We start from the raw sequence: 14,985 nt of genomic DNA, 5'->3' as shown, positions 1-14,985 counted from the left end.
CACCAGGTTTCTGTAATGCCTATTAGATCATAGTTTCCTTCCTTTATTAGGACTTCTAGTTCTTCCTGCTAGTTTCCCATACTCTGCACAATAGACATCGTAATCCTTCAAATGTAAGACTTTTAGTTTTTGAACTTTCCTGTAATCTAATAGTTCCTTGCATTAGTGCCATTCCCTTTAAATCTGCAGTGTTCCCATCTACAGTTATCTTCATCAAAACTAAGCTTTGAATGTATGTCTCGCTCCTCCAATGGACTCCTCACCAGGCTCACAAAGCTCTTTGCAAAGACATTTCCCCCCACCTTTGTGAGGTGCAGTACATCTTCTGATAGAAGAGCCTCGTCACAGTAACATGATCCATGGTCCAAAGCCCCAAAACTTTCCCTATAACACCAATGAGACAGCCAGTTATTTATCTGCATTACTTTTCTTTCCCTTCCTAAGCCTTGGCCATTAACAGGGAGAACTGATGCAAACACAACCCGTGCTCCCAAGTCCTTTCCTTTTCCCCCCCAAGGCCACGTAGTCTCCCTTCATATGCTCCACCCTGCACGGTGCAGTATTTGTTCCTACATGAATGAGCAGGAAGGGACATTTGTCCTTGGGCTTTACAAGTCTTTCCACCCTTTCCGTGACATCCTTGAATCTTGCACCAGGTAGGCAGCATACCTCTTGAGACAACAAGTCCGATGGACATACTTTCACTTCTCCTCCTCTCAATAGGGAATCCCCAATTACCAACACATGTCTCCTAGTCCCAATACACTGGGCAGCAGAAGAGCCAGTCCTTTCATCTGGAGGGGCCTGGGAAACATCTTCTGAGCTTTGGGGGAGTTGGGGGAACAGCCCTTGTTCCTGTGGTCCAAAGTCACTATCTACAGGCAGATCCTGGATAATCAGATAATCCTGGATAATAAAATCTCCTTATTTTTTGACACCTCTGGGTAGCATTCTTTTCCATTGTACTCTTGTATTGGGTGAGACACCTTCCACACCTCACCAAATTGCCTTCCAAAAAGTGCTCCATTACTTCCTTCCAATAATTTTTCACCTTCCTTTATGGAATAAAGTGTGGACAGGTGTTCTTCTTGCTTCTGAACCTTCTCCTCCAGGAGCACTCCTAACTTGCACTTGGTGCATGTGTGTTTAACGTTACCCTGAAGTAAAAATACAAACATGCCACAAACGGTGCAAGTCACAGCCTCAGGTCCATCACCAGCTATACCACTTTGATCAATTGCTGGAAGAACCAGAACCGTTCTGCATATTCTGGAACACTTACAGAGCTTGATCCACAAGCCAGGAGTCCTTTAGCTTTTGTAGTTTGGTGCACAACTTTTGCATGCGCCTTTTATAGCACAAAGTTCCACCCAGCAGAGGGTGGAGCTAGCAGTCAGGCCCTGGCAAAACTGCCAACTAATGCAAATCAGCCAATGCAGTTAGCTGCAGTCCGCCACCACCCAGGCAAGGAAAAGACGAAAACAACAACAACACTCAAACATCCTCCCCTCTCCTGCAACCTATCTACCCTCACACACTGCAAGAAAGAAAGCCACAGTCACCAGTAGCTCCTGAGCTGGCACTGTCTCCTTCTCCCTGCTCAGCTACTTGTGCTCTTCCTGATAGTTGTCAGCTATAGGATAAAGTTTCACTGCTCTCGCTTGCTTGAATGGAGCAGCTGCTGACTTCCAAGCCTCTTCTGTACCATTGTCCAGACAAAAGATATGCACCTCTTTCCCTCAGCCATGCAGGGTGGTAAATAGAAAATACACAATGTGGCCCCAAAACTGAAAGAAAAAGCAAAACCCAAAATATATATTTTGAAAAAAGTGAGAGATGGATATATTTTTGTGCAGTTTTTGTGTAACAAAAAAAGGGTTGGATCCCATAGAATTCTACTGATAGTAGAGATAATTTACTCCAGCAGATTTAGGCTCTCCTTTTTGCAAGTCTCCATCTGATAGAAAAAACATGTCTGTTAGCAGAATAGGCCTAAGGGATTAAACCCCACTATACTCAACCTAGAATTGATATCATGAGCCTCATCAAATAAAGCATCAAATAAATCTCATCAGGCCTTTACTTAAGTCCACAGTATTTCCTGTTTTGGTTGAAAGTTTGGAATTATCACTACTTGCCGACGCTGGGATACGGGGGACAGCCCTCAAATGGCTGATCTCCTTCCTCCAGGGTCGCGGACAGAGGGTAGCAATAGGAGAGAGAGTATCTAGCCGTCACCAGCTCACATGTGGAGTCCCACAAGGAGCAGTGCTCTCTCCTATCCTATTTAATATCTTCATACGCCCTCTTGCTCAGCTGCTGCGAAGGTTTGGGCTGGGTTGTGTCATGAACCCCGATTCATGCCATCCAGGGCTCCAGCCGTTGCTGCATTTTTTCACACTTCTCTGTTCTTCCCGGCCGGCTCTGGCCAAGGCCGTAAAGCAATAAACCTGTCCTCTGGGATCCTCACTCCCTTCCTTTCCCAGCGGGAGAGGCTCCATGTGAATGTATCAATCTTACCGTAAGTGCCCTTGCGGAGACAACTCAAAGTCTCAACAAAGTGCCAACCGCTTGATAAGATTCCGGGCCATCTGGCGGGTTGGGAACCGACTCTCTTCTGTTACCTTTCTGCTCTCCCGCCGAAATACCTTCGGTCCCCCTCCCCTATTTGGTGGGCCCTATAACTACCCCACTTGTTTCCCTTACACTTTGTTATTATCAAGATCTTTGCTTAGGAAGATCTTGGCATGCTTTAGCGTTCTGTGGACTTAGCCAAATAAAGCTACTTTTGAAATTTGCAACCGACTGTTGGATTTCGAATGCGCTTTTACCTGGGACTCCACGGGCTGGGCTCAGCCTGATTCCTGACAGGTTGCCACCAATACGCAGATGACACCCAGCTCTTCCTCCTGATGGATGACTGCCCTGACTCCCCCCCAGAATCTGTAGCCAGATGCCTGGAAGCAGTGACAAAATGGATCAAGCAGAGTCGTCTGAAGCTCAGTCCTGCAAAGACGGAGGTCCTCTGTTTGGGTAGGAAGGGACCATGGGAGGAAGCGCGCCTGCCCATCCTGGATTGTATGCAGCCCCTAGCGACTCACACCGCCAGAAACCTGGGCGTGATCCTGGATGCTTCCCTTACAATGGAAGCCCAGGTCACGAAGGTAGCACGGCTGGCATTTTACCACCTCTGCCAAGCCAAACTACTAGCGCCCTACCTGGAACCAGAGCACCTAGCCACAGTGATCCATGCGATGGTCACCTCCAGACTGGACTTCTGCAACTCGCTCTATGCAGGCCTACCCTTATCCTTGATCCGGAAACTACAACTGGTGAAGAATGCCCAACTGGCTACGGATCCCTGGCCCTAAAGAGGCACGTCAGGCCTCAACAAGGGCCACAGCCTTCTCGGTCCTTGCCCCCACCTGGTGGAATGAGCTCCCCGAAGAGATCAGGGCCCTGCCGGAACTTCCACAATTCCGCAGGGCCTGCAAAAAGGAGCTCTTCCACCAGGCATTTGGTGGGGCCTACTGAGCCATAACACCTACAGGTGCCCCCCACTGAGGGATTGTCAAGTTATTGTTGAAATGCAGTTCAAATTGTTCCAGTTGATACGTTGTTATTGTTATACTGTTATATTGATTTTGATAGTGTTCTATGTGAATGTTCAAAAATGTTCTATGTAAACCACCCAGAGCCGTAGGGAAGAAGAAATAAACAAACAAACAAACAAATAAATACTTCCATGACTGAAATGCTTTTTGCTCAAACGTAGTGAATTTTAGGGGAAACCAGTAGTGTTAGGCATTAAGCAGGAAATTCTGGTTCGGTTCGGCATGTTCCTGAACTCAACCCCTGACCTGAATTGAAAACCCCCAAATGAACTGGCCAGTTCAGACCCTCTTTCTCCTGGTTGTGGCCAGGAGAAGGGGAGGAGGAATCATCCAGGAAATGTTAAATGACTGCAACCTGTCCATTTCATGTCTACCTGTTTAGAAGAAGGAAGGGAACAAAATCAGTGAAACAGCTGTAAGTCATTCAAACCCATCAGCTTGGTGGGTCCGCCTGTCAGCTGTATAAGTATAAATGGCTACCAGCAATTTCAGTGTTCTGTTTTGCTTCCCCTTGCTTTTGAGTGGTGGTTGTGGGGGGAGGAAATTGATAGTTTAAATGACTCAGCCATTTAAATCTAACACCTGACAGGTCTCCTTGCTCAGCTGTCAGGTTTAAATGATCCGACCTCATGAACAGAATTGTAGAAAAGTCTGAGAAATGCTTTGGAAAGTTGTCTCACCTAAGTATTGGTTTGGGGATCCAGAACTGGGCAAAATTTGAGATGCATTTTGGAACATGAACCAGACTGTGCCCATCCCAACATACCAGATATACAAAGCAAAACAAACATCCTACAAAGGCTTCCAATAAAACCCCAAGATCCCTTACCATTATAAAAGCATCCAATTTCACCTAAAAGGCCTAATTCACCTAAAAGGCCTAAATTCTGTTCTTTGAAGGAAAAAGATGACAAACCTTGCTATCAATTTCACTGCTTCCTAGAGCAGACTGAATCACGTACAGCAGTGCATCAGTAAGACCATCGCACTCTCGCATTCTTCTGCGGGCCTCTTCTCCAGCAGAGCTGACATTCCTGAAAGAAAACCACAGTGGTCACAGACTCTCCAACACAGCTCTGTATTTTAGGCAGCAGATGTTCTATATTTTTCCCTTAAAAAGGATTTCATACCTTCTATAGTGCAACAATTTAATTCTAGCAGGACAATCCTGAACAGAGTTACTCCATTCTAAATCTGTTAGACTTCAGAGGGTATAGCTCTGTTTAGGATTGCAGTAGTAGTAGAAAACAGCAGGAGTCTAGGAGCACCCTAAACAGTCAAAGTACTAAAGTACGGGAGGAGCTTTTGTGAGTCACTGCTCACTTGTTCAGACAGGCTGGTATTGTACATATGATCTAGTAGGCATCACAGAAACTTGGTGGAATGATTCTCATGACTGGAATGTAATGGTGGATGGATATGAACTGTTCAGAAAAAACAGAATAGATCGAAGAGGTGGAGGAGTGGCACTGTATGTGAGGAAAGGGCTTACCTGTCAGGAAATTCTAGTGGAGGAGAGCATATCTACAGTGGAAAGCATCTGGGTGAAAATAAGCGAGGGGAAAACAAACAGTGTGGTGGTTGGTGTCTGCTACCGACCGCCTGACCAACAAGAGGATGTGGATGCTGCACTTTGTGAGCAGCTTGAGAAAATATCCAAGCGGCAGGACCTTGTCATCATGGGTGACTTCAATTTCCCAGATGTGTGCTGGGAAACAAACTCTGCGAAGCGTCCTCAGTCATGCAACTTTCTGACCTGCCTGGCTGACAATTTCATTTATCAAATGGTAGATGAACCCACAAGAGGTTCAGCCATACTGGATTTAATACTGACCAACAGGCAAGAGTTGGTGGATGAGGTGAAGGAGGTGGGGACCCTAGGGGGAAGTGACCATTTCCTCATAGAATTCCTTTTGAGATGGGGAGCCAAGGAAGCTTGTAGCCAGACGCGGATGTTGGATTTTCGTAGAGCAAACTTTAATAAACTCAGAGACATGAAGAGTGTCATACCATGGACGACAATGCTAGAAGGGATGGGAGCATGTGAAGGGTGGGCACTACTCAAACAAGAGCTATTGCATGCTCAATCAATGACTATCCCAGAAAGACGAACACACTGCAGGAGCTCTAAGAAGCCTATTTGGATGAACAGAGAACTTCAAGAGGAACTAAGAAAAAAAAAGGAAATGTTCAGGAAATGGAGGGAAGGACAGAGCTCTAAAGAACAGTACCTACAGGTTACTAGGCACTGTAGATCAATTATCAGAAAGGCCAAAGCTAAGAGTGAGCTAAGATTGGCCAGGGAAGCCCACTGTAACAAGAAAAGATTTTTCAGTTATGTGAGGAGCAAAGGTAAAGTAAAGGAGGCAATATGTCCCCTGTTGGGTGCAGATGGACAAACTCTAATGGAGGATGCAGAGAAAGCAGAAAGGCTCAGCGCCTATTTTACATCTGTTTTTCCCCATAGGTCAAAGGGTTTAGGCACATCTAGAGATGGCCGTAGCCAAAGGATAGTGTCTGGATGGCAGGTTGACATGGACAGAGAGGTTGTCGAGACACATTTAGCTGCACTGGATGAGTTCAAATCCCCTGGTCCGGATGAAATGCACCCGAGAGTGCTCAAAGAACTTTCCAGAGAAATTGGACAGCCCTTGTCCATCATCTTCGGAACCTCTTTAAGGACTGGAGAGGTTCCGGAGGACTGGAAGAGAGCAAATGTTATTCGATCTTCAAAAAAGGGAGAAAGGATGACCCGGGAAACTACAGACCAGTGAGTCTGACCTCTGTTGTGGGGAAGATAATGGAGCAGATATTAAAGGGAGCGATCTGCAAACATCTGGAGGACAATTTGGTGATCCAAGGAAGTCAGCATGGATTTGTCTCCAACAGGTCCTGCCAGACCAACCTGGTTTCCTTTTTTGGCCAAGTAACAGGTTTGCTGGATCGGGGAAATTCGGTTGATGTCATTTACTTGGATTTTAGTAAAGCTTTTGACAAGGTTCCCCATGATGTTCTGATGGATAAATTGAAGGACTGCAATCTGGATTTTCAGATAGTCAGGTGGATAATGAATTGGTTAGAGAACCGCACTCAAAGAGTTGTTGTCAATGGTGTTTCATCAGACTGGAGAGAGGTGAGTAGCGGGGTACCTCAGGGCTCGGTGCTCGGCCCGGTACTTTTTAACATATTTATTAATGATCTAGATGAGGGGGTGGAGGGTCTACTCATCAAGTTTGGTTCCTGCCAAACACATTCTTCCTCAGCTTCGACAAGTGCAGTCCATCAGGTGCTAGTAGGCCTTTATCCCATGGTCCCAAAAACCAAATCCCTTCTGCCGGCACCAACTACGCAGCCACTGATTCACCTCCATTATCTTCCTCTCCCGACGCATTCCTCTTCCCTTGACAGGCAAGACTGAAGAGAATACCACTTGTGCCCCCATTTGCTTGAGCTTCTTCCCGAGATCGTGATAGTGTTTTTTAATAGGAGCGATGGTATTCAGGGACATGTCATTTGTTCCCACATGGATCATCACAAATGGGTAGCGATCCGTAGATTTGAGGAGTTTGGGCAGCTGTTCTGAAACGTCTGTAATTTTCGCCCCTGGGAAGCAACACGCCTCTCGGGTTAGGGGGTCGGGCCCAGCCACATGGTGATCCATTCCTCTTAGCAGGGAGTCTCCAATTACCAGTACTCTCCTTTTTTTTCTTCTCAACTCCATTTCCTTCTATCCCTGTGACCTCTTCACTTTGTCTTAGACTTTGTTTTGAACACAATGGAAAAATGGGCAAATGAAAACAAGATGCAATATAAAAAAGATAAGTATAAAATTCTGCATCTGGGTCAGAAAAATGAAAAGCATGCCTATTGGATGGGGTTATGCTTCTAGGTAAGACTGTGTGTGAATGACACCTTGGGGTACTTGTGGATTGTAAACTAAACATGAGCAGGCAGTGTGATGCAGCGGTAAAAAAGGCAAATGCTATTTTGGGCTATATCAACAGGGGCATCACATCAAAATCACAAGATCTCATAGTCCCATTGTATACGGCACTGGTCAGGTTGTCATTTGGAGGAGGGCAGGATCCTGTTCCCATTGGCTGTAGAGTAAAGGACATGCAGTAATGGGTTTAAACTTCAAGTACAACGATATAGGCTAGATATCAGGAAAAAAATTTTTCACAGTCAGAGCAGTTCAGCAGTGGAATAGGCTGCCTAAGGAGGTGGTGAGCTCCCCCTCACTGGCAGTCTTCAAGCAAAGGCTGGATACACACTTTTCTTGGATGCTTTAGGATGCTTGGGGCTGATCCTGAGTTGGGCAGGGGGTTGTACTGGATGGCCTGTGTGGCCCATTCCAACTCTGTGATTCTATGATGCTATGATTCTATGATTCAGTTCATTGCCAAGTTCTGGTGGGAGCTTTTGGGATTACTGGGGGTGGAACAAGCCCTCACCTCGGGGTACCACCCAGAGACAAATAGTCAAACTGAACGAGTAAAACCAAATTTTAGAACAGTACCTATGTTGTTTTATTAATCATCAGCAAACGGACTGGGTGGCCTTGCTCCCATTGGCCAAGTTCACATACAATAATGGGGCCTACTAATCCACAGGGGTCTTCCCCTTCAAGGTGGTTTACAGCATGGACCTGACGGCCATGCCCACCTGGGAACTGGTTGCCAAAGGGTCCGTGGATATACAAAAATGGGTGGCGGGGGTTGCCTCAGCTTTGCCCCAGATTGTGAATTGCTTGGAGAAGGGAAAACGGGACTATAAAGAGCAGGCTGACAAGAACAGAGGTGCAGCCCCATCATGGGTGGTTGGGGACCTGGCTTACTTGTCCACTAAGAATTTACGCAGCCAACAACCCTCGCACAAGCTCGGACCCAGATTTGTGGGTCCTTTCGCAATTAAATGCCTTATAAACTCTGTGACTGTTGAACTGGATCTGCCAAAGACGTACAGGCATGTTCATCCCGTTTTTCATTCCAACTTGCTGAAAAAGACCCCACCTCCAGATGCTTGTCCCCCGCAGCACCCATCCCCATTTTTGTGGACACACACTATGAAGTGAACCAGATTTTGTACTCTTGCTGGCATCGTGGAAAGTTTCAATATCTTGTGGACTGGAAAATGTTCCCTATGGGGGACCGCGAGTGGGTGGAGGCTTGGAATGAATGGGCCAGCAAGCTGGTGCAGAAATTTCATCATAAATTTCCCCATTAACCGAGGCCAGTAGATGGGGAGGGGGGGCTGTTTATGGAAGGGCGGAATGTCAGGACCAGCCCCTCTGATCTCTGCCATGATTTGTGGTTGACTAAAGGAACTCCATGTTGGTTTGATGTGTGTTGTTTGAAGAACCTTTTGTAACCCTTTTACAACCCTGAACTATTTCACAGTGCTCTGTGTGTCCTTTCATGCTGTGTCTCTTTCTTGCAAATGTTGCTCTGTGCTTTGTTATCTGTCACCCAAAGTTAGCCGGACTAGAGACGGTCTGGCAGGAAGCCCACGATGGCACCTAGTTGTGAGTCTGCCTGCCTTTGACAACTGTCTACTTTCCGGTAAAGCTAACTCTACTTGAAATTCTGGGCAACTTATGCCTTTGATTTCATAGGACCTTTCTGGCAAATACTGATTTTTCTTCACCAGGCCAAAGTTGAGAAAAGTCACTTCAGTTCCCATGTCTCTCCAGCCATTTACTTCACCATTTATAGTTTCAGGCTGTAAATATTCTTTATTTAGATCTTTCTGCACTTTCCAGTCTTGCAGGACCGATGCTGGTCTGTCTGTTTGCCAGTCTGTTTGCACCCCAAAATACAAACAGTTGCTGGTTAGGGCTGGCCATAGCCCAGGTGGGACACACCCACACCACTCCATCCCAACCACAGTCTGCAAGCCTCTACCATCGTCTCTTGTATTGCTGCTCATCTCTAGATTATAATGATCAGCTCTGCAGGCAAAAATGGCTACTTTGGAGGATGGACTCTGAGGCATTGTACCATTTCAAGGTCCTCCTCCAAACCTCCTGTCAATATCTGTCTCAGCTAACTTTCCTCATAAAATTCTCATTGAAACAGAGTCAAACCAGTTTTAAGTCTTCAAGAAGCCACAAGTATTACAGATCTAATAAGAGGCCCACCTAGGCTGGGATGGAAGCCATCTTAAACTCATGCAAAATATGTTCCAGCAGTTCCAAACAATTGTCTTGTACATGCAACGTCAGTTTGCAGTATGCTTATAAATAATATGGAAGCTTCAAACACCCCTGTACAGGGGAGGAAAGCAAGCAACTGAGCCAGAAAGGAAGAGAGGAGATAAAAATCATGATCTGTCAGGTCTGCAATGATGTCGGGTGCAATGGTCTTGCTTATAGCCCAAGAACAAACAGTTCAGAAACAGTACTGGGAAGCAAAATCCATGTCCTGCTTCAGACAGCTGTGTTCCTTAGGCAGATTTCTGATACTGTTCAAGCACTTTTCAAGAATTAAGGGAACCTCCTCTCAGCATTGTTAAAAATAGGCAGCATTGCATACTTTTAAGCCATTTTCAGTCACACACTGAAGATCCTTCTGCTGTGGTGGCAGCTGCCATCAAAACAACAGTATAAGTATCTGCACAGCCAATTACACCTCCAGTCAGAAATCTTGCTATGCAAAAGTGCCCCCTCCTGTCTACAAACACTAGGCCAGTGGTCCCCAGCTCCCGGTCCGTGGATCAATCGGTACCGGGCCACAGCTCCTCCTCGTCCTCCTCCCTGGGGGCTGCCTCGGGAGCTGCCCTGCCACTCTGCCGCCGGCTCGCCTTTGGTGCTCTCTGGTGGCCGCCATGGCTGGGGCTCCCCCTTGGCGTGGCACTGTTCAGCTTCTGATGGCAGTACCCCCAGTAGGTAGTGGGAAGCCAGGGGCGCCAGCGGGAAAGCAAGTGGAGCAAAGGCTCAGGTGGTGACGTCCCTTGGCAAAAGACTACCTCCCCCCGGGCCTCAGTAAAATTATCAAGCACTGACCAGTCTCCGGTGTTAAAAAGGTTGGGGACCACTGCACTAGGCAATGGCCAAGAAATACATTGCTTGGTTCCGTGCCCCCCCCCCAGGCGACACCATGGGGACCCCTAATTCAGACTCATGGGCAATGACTGGAACACTGGCTAAAAATATCACACAACAGCCCAGGCCGTCCATCTCAGAGAGCTTGTTGTTGGTAGATGACAAGGTGTTCCCAATTTCCCAATGATGTGGGTCTAATTTGTTTTGGAAATTACTAGTTACATGTTAGAGACAGAAGACATTTTCATTTTAAAATGTCATTCTGTATTTGCTTATTTTTAGGTATTACTTTATCTCTATTTTTATTGCCACTTTGCATTTTATTCATAAACTAGATAAAAAGCCCATTTTATTTTTAAATAAAATGGGCGCTAGATGGCTTGGGGCGGGTCTGCGAGGCCGCAGAAGCATTTCAGCATTCCCCCCCCGGACTGGGGAACGGTTCGGCGGAGCCGGGGTGCGCGTGTGTAAAGTGGGCCTACCATCAGTGTCGTGTCGTTGCTCTGGAGGTGACGGTGGATCGTGGGATGGGCCGAGGCGGGCGGGCAGGCGGCTCTGCATGGCGGCGGCCTAGGCGTGGTACTGGAGCCGGCGGGGCAGGCACGGCGGTGGTGATGGAGAGGCTGATCGGGCGTGTCCCGGCCCAGTGGGTGTCGTGCGATGGCTGGGCAGCGCAGGCCCCAGAGCGGGCAGCGATGCTGCGGCGGCATGTTTCGGCTGCAAGGCTTCAGCGGGCCGAAGCATGGAGCGGCCGGGTGGGGTCTTCGGAGTCGGCGGCACGTTCTCCCGGTCAGCAGCCTTCTCCCAGCCGGCACTCTTGTCCTTGTCGGCAGGCCTCTCCCAGTCGGCGGCACCTTCTCCCTGCCGGCAGCCTGCTCCCGGTCGGCAGCGCCTTCTCCCTGTTGGCAGCCTTCTCCCGGCCGCTGGAGCGGCCTCGCCGCGTCTGCGACACGGCGCGGCCACTCCAGCGGCCGGGAGAAGGCAGAGCTGGGTGGATGTGCGGGTGGAAAGGAGCAGGGCCGCCGCATCGAAGATGCAGCGGTCCTGCTCCTTTCCCTGCATTGAGATGGAGGCAATGGCGGCCAAGGAGGCAATGGGGAGGCGCGCTTTGCGCGCCTCCCCATTGCTTCCTTGGTCCAGGATTGGCACTCAGAGGAGCGAATCAGGAGCCGCTTTGCGGCTCCTGATTCGCTCCTCCGAGTTTTTTCCCGGACCGAGCCCGCCCTAACTCCTCCCCACCAGCCCTTATCGCTTTATTTAGTCCGCGGCGCCTGCGATGCCGCGGGCGGTTTAAAGATTCTAAGATTTCAAAGACAGTAACAATGCCTGCCATTAGGCATTCTTACAAGACCTTTCGGTTTGCTGCCCTTCCATCCGGTGTTGTAGCATCAGTATGCCTACGAATGGAAATAAGCTCAGAGAGAAAGATTGTGCATCTTTCAGAGAATGTACCAGCTTTGGTTGCCTTTTAAAAGGACAGAGATCTCTACAAACACCCCAGCAAGAGGGGCCTGCCCCACAGGCTCTGAGGCTGGCTGCCCCATTTTCCCCTTCACGGTCCACCTCCAATTAGTCGATGGACCACATGTGGTCCGAGGCCCACAGGTTGGGAATCGCTACAGTAAGGGATGAGCCCTCTCTCCCTTCAGCACCTCTAGGAACTCCCCAGTAGACAGGAAGAGGTTGACAATGTCCCTCAGAGGGCGTCCTTTTAGTTGGCTGCTCATCTTCAGCAACCAAGATGGACAGGGATCGAGGTAGCAAGTGGTCGCCCTCACTAATTCCATCAACTTGTCCACTTCAGTTACTGAGAGCCACCTGAAGTCATCAAATGTATCTCCCTGGGATGGCCAAGGGGCCTCCAGTTCTCTTTCTGTCTCTAAGGTCCTCGCGGAGCAAAAAATCTTTGTCCATGAAGAAGCTGACTAATGCCTCAAAGCCTACAGCCAACTTTCTACAATTTTGATGCCCTCCATCGAGGGCAGTAAGCAACTGACCCTCTACAATTGTGCTAGGTGAGACCTTGGGGGCGCAATAAAGGTAACAAGCACTTATTTAGCCACCTTTCATAAGCGCCTAATAATATATTCTTGCTGCCTCATTGCAAGTCTTCCTCCACACTCGCTCTAGCTGCCTCACTTCTCTCTTCTGCTCCCGCATCTCTGCCATGTATCACGGAGCCTGTTTGAGGTGAGGGCGGAGAGGGCACCAAGGAGTGATCGTGTTCATGGGAGGTGTCAGGCAGCGCTGTCAGTCCTCCACCAGGGCCTCCAGCAAGTTGACGGGAGGCACTGGATCCCGCAGAGCATTCAGAAATCTGGTCAGATCATTATTGAGTGGGCTAAATTGCACCTGCCACCTAAGCAGGGAGGGAGTGGTACCCTAAGCTGGGCCTTCAAGGCACAGTGGTCTGACCGTGGGCTGACACCTGTTACCATCAGATCCACCTCTACCCCGGCCACAAAGATCTAGTTGTCAGTGTGGCCATCCTGATGGGTGGGTCCAGTAACAAACTGGGAGAACCCTAGATTGCCATGGCTGACACGAGGTCTGAGCCAAAACCCAAGAATGGCGAGTCAGCATTGGACATTTAAGTCCCCTAAGAATATAAATAAAATAGAAATGTAAGAAATAAATATGCCTTGGGTGCTGCAACGTCCAGGCCATAACTCCAGGAGACTTGACAGGCCCTCTGGTGATGTGCTGGCATTGCACAACTCACGGCCTCCTCCTTAGCCTCCATCCTCCCATGTCCTGGGATGGGACAGTGGTTAGGACGACAGTTAGCATGGCCAGGTCCACATGGCCAGGGCCTATACAGACCCTTAAAGCTCCCTTCCCTTCTCTTGTCAGGCCTCCTCCCACCACAACTTGGTGTAGTGGTTACGAGAGCAGACTTCTAGTCTGGCATGCCTGGTTCGGTTCTGCACTCCCCCACGTGCAGCCAGCTGGGTGACCTTGGGCTCGCCACGGCACTGATAAAACTGTTCTGACCGAGCAGTGATATCAGAGCTCTCTCAGCCTCACCCACCTCATAGGGTGTCTGTTGTGGGGAGAGGAAGGGAAGGCGACTGTAAGCTGCTTTGAGCCTCCTTCTGGTAGGGAAAAGCGGCATATAAGAACCAACTCTTCTTCTTCCTCTTCCTCCTCCTCCCTTTGCCCATTATTGTTGAGATCCCAGACCCAGGACAGGCCCCTCCAGTGCCTCCACCTTCCCCTGGCATGGTTCCTCCAAAGGGATCCAACAATTTGGCTGTAGAGGAAAGGACGCGCAGTAATGGGTTTAAACTACAAGTACAACGATAGATAGGCTAGATACCAGTAAAAAAATTTTAACAGTGAGAGTAGTTCAGCAGTGGAATAGGCTGCCTAAGGAGGTGGTGAGCTCCCCCTCACTGGCAGTCTTCAAACAAAGGTTGGATATACACTTTTCTTGGATGCTTTAGGATGCTTTGGGCTGATCCTGCGTTGAGCAGGGGGTTAGACTAGATGGCCTGTATGGCCCCTTCCAACTCTATGATTCTATGATTCTATGACTACCCCCCTAGTCCCTGAATGCCTGGCTGCACTAATCACAACCCACCCCCACTCAAATCATCCCACCCACAGTCCCAGCCTAATCATTCTCCCATCCCTACCCTTCCTAACTACCAGCTAACTACTATCAAAAGCAACTAGCCCCTATGGAGCCATTCTCCCAGATCCCCTTCACCAGAGGGGCTCTTTTAGTGTCAGACCCCCAGAGGCTACCCTAGGGCTAACTAGCCCCCTCTCCTATGCTGATCCTCTTCTGCAGTTTTTTAATTGGGAGTCAGTACAGTTTGCACAGAGCCAGTTATGTCTCCAGTCACCAGCAGATGGAAGTGTGGTTTCATCTAGGGTTGGGTGCTTTGGCACCTGAGGCCCTGGCGACCATGGTGGGGGTAAAGAAATTCCACAAATACATGTATGGTTTCTCATCCATACTGCAGACATTGCTGCTGGTCTGCTAAGGATCTCACTATAGCCCATGTGCTGCACTGGGTGTGGAGGGGGGGGGGCGCAGAAAGGACTGGGGACTGAGTATTTGCCAGTCCTCCCAATTTGGTGTCATCTGCAAACTTGATGAGTAGTCCCTCCACCCCTCATCTAGATCATTAATAAAGGTAAAGGTAAAGGTATCCCCTGTGTAAGCACTGAGTAATGTCTGACCCTTGGGGTGACGCCCCCTAGTGTTTTCATGGCAGACTCAATACGGGGTGGTTTGCCAGTGCCTTCCCCAGTCATTACCGTTTACCCCCCAGCAAGCTGGGTACTCATTTTACCGACCTCGGAAGGATGGAAGGCTGA

General features: G+C 48.7%; 1 protein-coding gene across 13 annotated transcripts in view; it reads right to left on the bottom strand.

The window, feature by feature from the left end:
• The window catches only part of CTNND2 (catenin delta 2), a 671,801-nt gene that overhangs the window by 102,166 nt on the left and 554,650 nt on the right, over positions 1 to 14,985 (bottom strand). For all 13 annotated transcript variants that reach the window (XM_077353364.1, XM_077353370.1, XM_077353371.1 and 10 more), the window contains one exon: positions 4,531 to 4,648. In XM_077353364.1, the coding sequence (XP_077209479.1) occupies positions 4,531 to 4,648 (118 nt within the window). The remainder of the gene's footprint in view (positions 1 to 4,530; positions 4,649 to 14,985) is intronic.

This window comes from Paroedura picta, chromosome 9, assembly GCF_049243985.1.
Source record: "Paroedura picta isolate Pp20150507F chromosome 9, Ppicta_v3.0, whole genome shotgun sequence".
NCBI lineage: Eukaryota > Metazoa > Chordata > Lepidosauria > Squamata > Gekkonidae > Paroedura > Paroedura picta.
The sequence above is the reverse complement of the archived record's forward strand: the minus strand, read 5'-3'. Positions and strand labels throughout refer to the sequence as shown.